General features: G+C 53.0%; 1 protein-coding gene across 7 annotated transcripts in view; it reads right to left on the bottom strand.

Moving 5' to 3' along the window:
* Positions 1-6: 6 nt before the first annotated feature.
* The window catches only part of mef2d (myocyte enhancer factor 2d), a 98242-nt gene continuing 95732 nt past the window's right edge, over positions 7-2516 (bottom strand). For all 7 annotated transcript variants that reach the window (XM_087178728.1, XM_087178723.1, XM_087178727.1 and 4 more), the window contains one exon: positions 7-540. In XM_087178728.1, coding sequence (XP_087034854.1) covers positions 99-540 — 442 coding nt within the window. In that variant the 3' untranslated portion in view covers positions 7-98. The remainder of the gene's footprint in view (positions 541-2516) is intronic.

Below are 2516 nucleotides of genomic sequence, written 5' to 3'. Positions count from 1 at the left end.
GGGTAGGGGGGCGTCGGGGCTGGTGGGGGCATGTACACAAGCCACAAGTACACATCTCCATCCTCCATCTGTCCGTCCATCCCTCTCTCGTCATCTCTTTATGTGACCCAGGCGTCCAGTCTCATTCTCTTGACGTTGGTCCCGTCCTGCTCCTGGGGCTCGGCCGACGGGGGCCGCATGAGGACCATGGTGGGCTGCTGGGCCCCGGCGCCGGCCTGGTGGTGGAAGTCCGGACCCCCGGCTCGACCCTGGGTGCCGTCGTCCCGGTCGCTGCCCTCGTACGAGCTGCCGTTGCTACTGAGGCTGTCGACGGGCGAGCGGCCCTGACCTCCCGCCTCCAGGCGCAGGGTGCCAGGGTAGGCGACCGACACCAGACCTTGTCCCTGGACTTGACCCTGGCCCCCCCCTCCGCCTCCCCCGCCGCTGGTGGAGCTGGGGGTGCTGCGGTCGCGGTTTGGCGAGACGGGTTCGGACTTGATGTTGACGTTGGGGTTCGTGTTGACTGTCAGTGCGGCGCCCTGAGGTATGTGGCCCACCGGCCTGGAGAGAGAGAGAGAATGAGAGAGAGAGAGAGAGAGATGGAAACAAAGAGTTAGACCACCGACAGTATCAGGTGCACAGCTCCAGATACACCTGTGTGTGTTTTCCTTGAACGCTTCAACAGTCAGTTTGCAGGGATGAAACAAAGAGTTCAGCCAATACTGCAACAAAATTCAAAGAATGGTCATGAATGCATCACTGTGTGCTGATAAACAGAGACCGGGGCTTTTATTTTGATAAGCTAGCCACTTTCAAAGACAAAGACCAAAGACACCAGGCAGCGCTGTAAACCGGGCTTGACTGGACCCGAGCACAAGGAGAACACGGACACACAGAACAAACAGGGACTACACATCTCAGGTCACACCAAAGCACAGGCCATAAGCCATGCAGCCAAAACACTGTCGCACTTTCTATATTCGGCTCATTCACATCTGCACAACTTAAAAAAAAGCGATTCAAAGAGCTTGTAAAATACATTCGACCCGCCAGATGAGACGTCTTTCTCGCATTCCTTGTGCGAACACACACTCACTCTACACCAGATGCAGAAACAGACGAATGTGAGCGTCAGCCCACAGAACACGTCTGTTGTGTTCAGGTTTTCCCCGGCACAACAAGCTGCTGGCGAACAGATTTCAACATCTGTCTGCTCCTTCTAACTTTACTAATAGCTGCATCACTTCCACATTTTTTTTTTTTACGTGACTGTGGAAATATTTGGTTCCACTTGAGTTTTAATGCTATTATCATCACAAACCCCAAAATAAAGCACCTGAGGCTGTGATCACACACAACACCTTTTTCCTGATGCTTAAACCCAGACCCCCCCCCCCCCCCCCAGGTCTGAAGAAGAAGTCAGAGAATGCATGAGAAGATGTCACTGACAAAAAAACTTGCAGCTGTCTAATTCAGTGTTCAGCTCGCTAACCTCATTATAAAGATTTAACACTTGAGAGTTAGAGACTCCTCTGCTTTCCTCTCAAACAAGAGCGGCCCATTCAGGGTCGGCGCGGATTTGTGATAATAGAAAAGAGTCTCGTTCATTAGGCTGCGACTCCGTGTGCCGATCGGTGAGACTGAAATATCGTACATACATATGTACAGAATGTACAGTGTGACTAACACATCCGGGAGTTTTAAGGATTAACGGATGGTAAAAAAAAAGAAACTGAGGTTTATCGTCGTGAAGTTTTTCACAGCTAAATAACTCCATCATCCTGCGCTCGCCCTGAGACGCTCGGGACAAAAATCATGAGCCAAAAAGCTTTTACATCTGTGTCAGTATCTGCTCCTCTACCTGCCACGCGTCTTTGATCAACCCCCCCCCCCCTCCACCCACCCACCCTCACTCTCAGCCTCCTCCTCCTCCGCCTCCTCCTCCTCCGTTGGCTGGAGGCTGAGTCGAACCTGTCACCGAGCCAGACGCCGGCTGTTGACGCTGCACTGTGGCTCGCTGCGTTGTGCTTCATTCTCTCTCTCCCTCTCCCTCTCTCAGCTTGACACGGTCGATCTGTATTTGAAGCCCCCAATTACTGCGTTTCGCCCCCCGGGTGTGTTCTAATATGTCATATCATGAGCCATCTGCAGCACTGTATCTCTAATATTCCCTCAATTACTGGCAGACTGAGAGGGGGGTTTAAGATAGCACTCCTCCAGGTGATCTGGGTCTGCGCCACTCGGTGTGCTCGCTGTCCTCCTACGACTGACACACACACACTCTCTTGAACTCGTGTACCCTTGCTGTCTTACATACAAATGCTCCTTCCCTCCTATACACTCTCACTCACTCACACACACACACACACACACACACAAAACACACACACATATTTATATAAATCCCTCCGCAGCGGTGAGGCTCGCTCCGTCTCCCGCCGTACCCACTTCATCAAACCTGTGAGCCACGGCTGGGGCCGGCGCAGGTAGATGGATGGCGGTGCCACGGGAGGGTGGGGTGTGTGTGTGTGTGTGTG

The sequence above is a fragment of the Seriola lalandi genome, unplaced genomic scaffold, assembly GCF_002814215.2.
Source record: "Seriola lalandi dorsalis isolate HSWRI2012SDOR001 ecotype SW California unplaced genomic scaffold, Sedor1 jcf7180002054720, whole genome shotgun sequence".
NCBI lineage: Eukaryota > Metazoa > Chordata > Actinopteri > Carangiformes > Carangidae > Seriola > Seriola lalandi.
The sequence above is the reverse complement of the archived record's forward strand: the minus strand, read 5'-3'. Positions and strand labels throughout refer to the sequence as shown.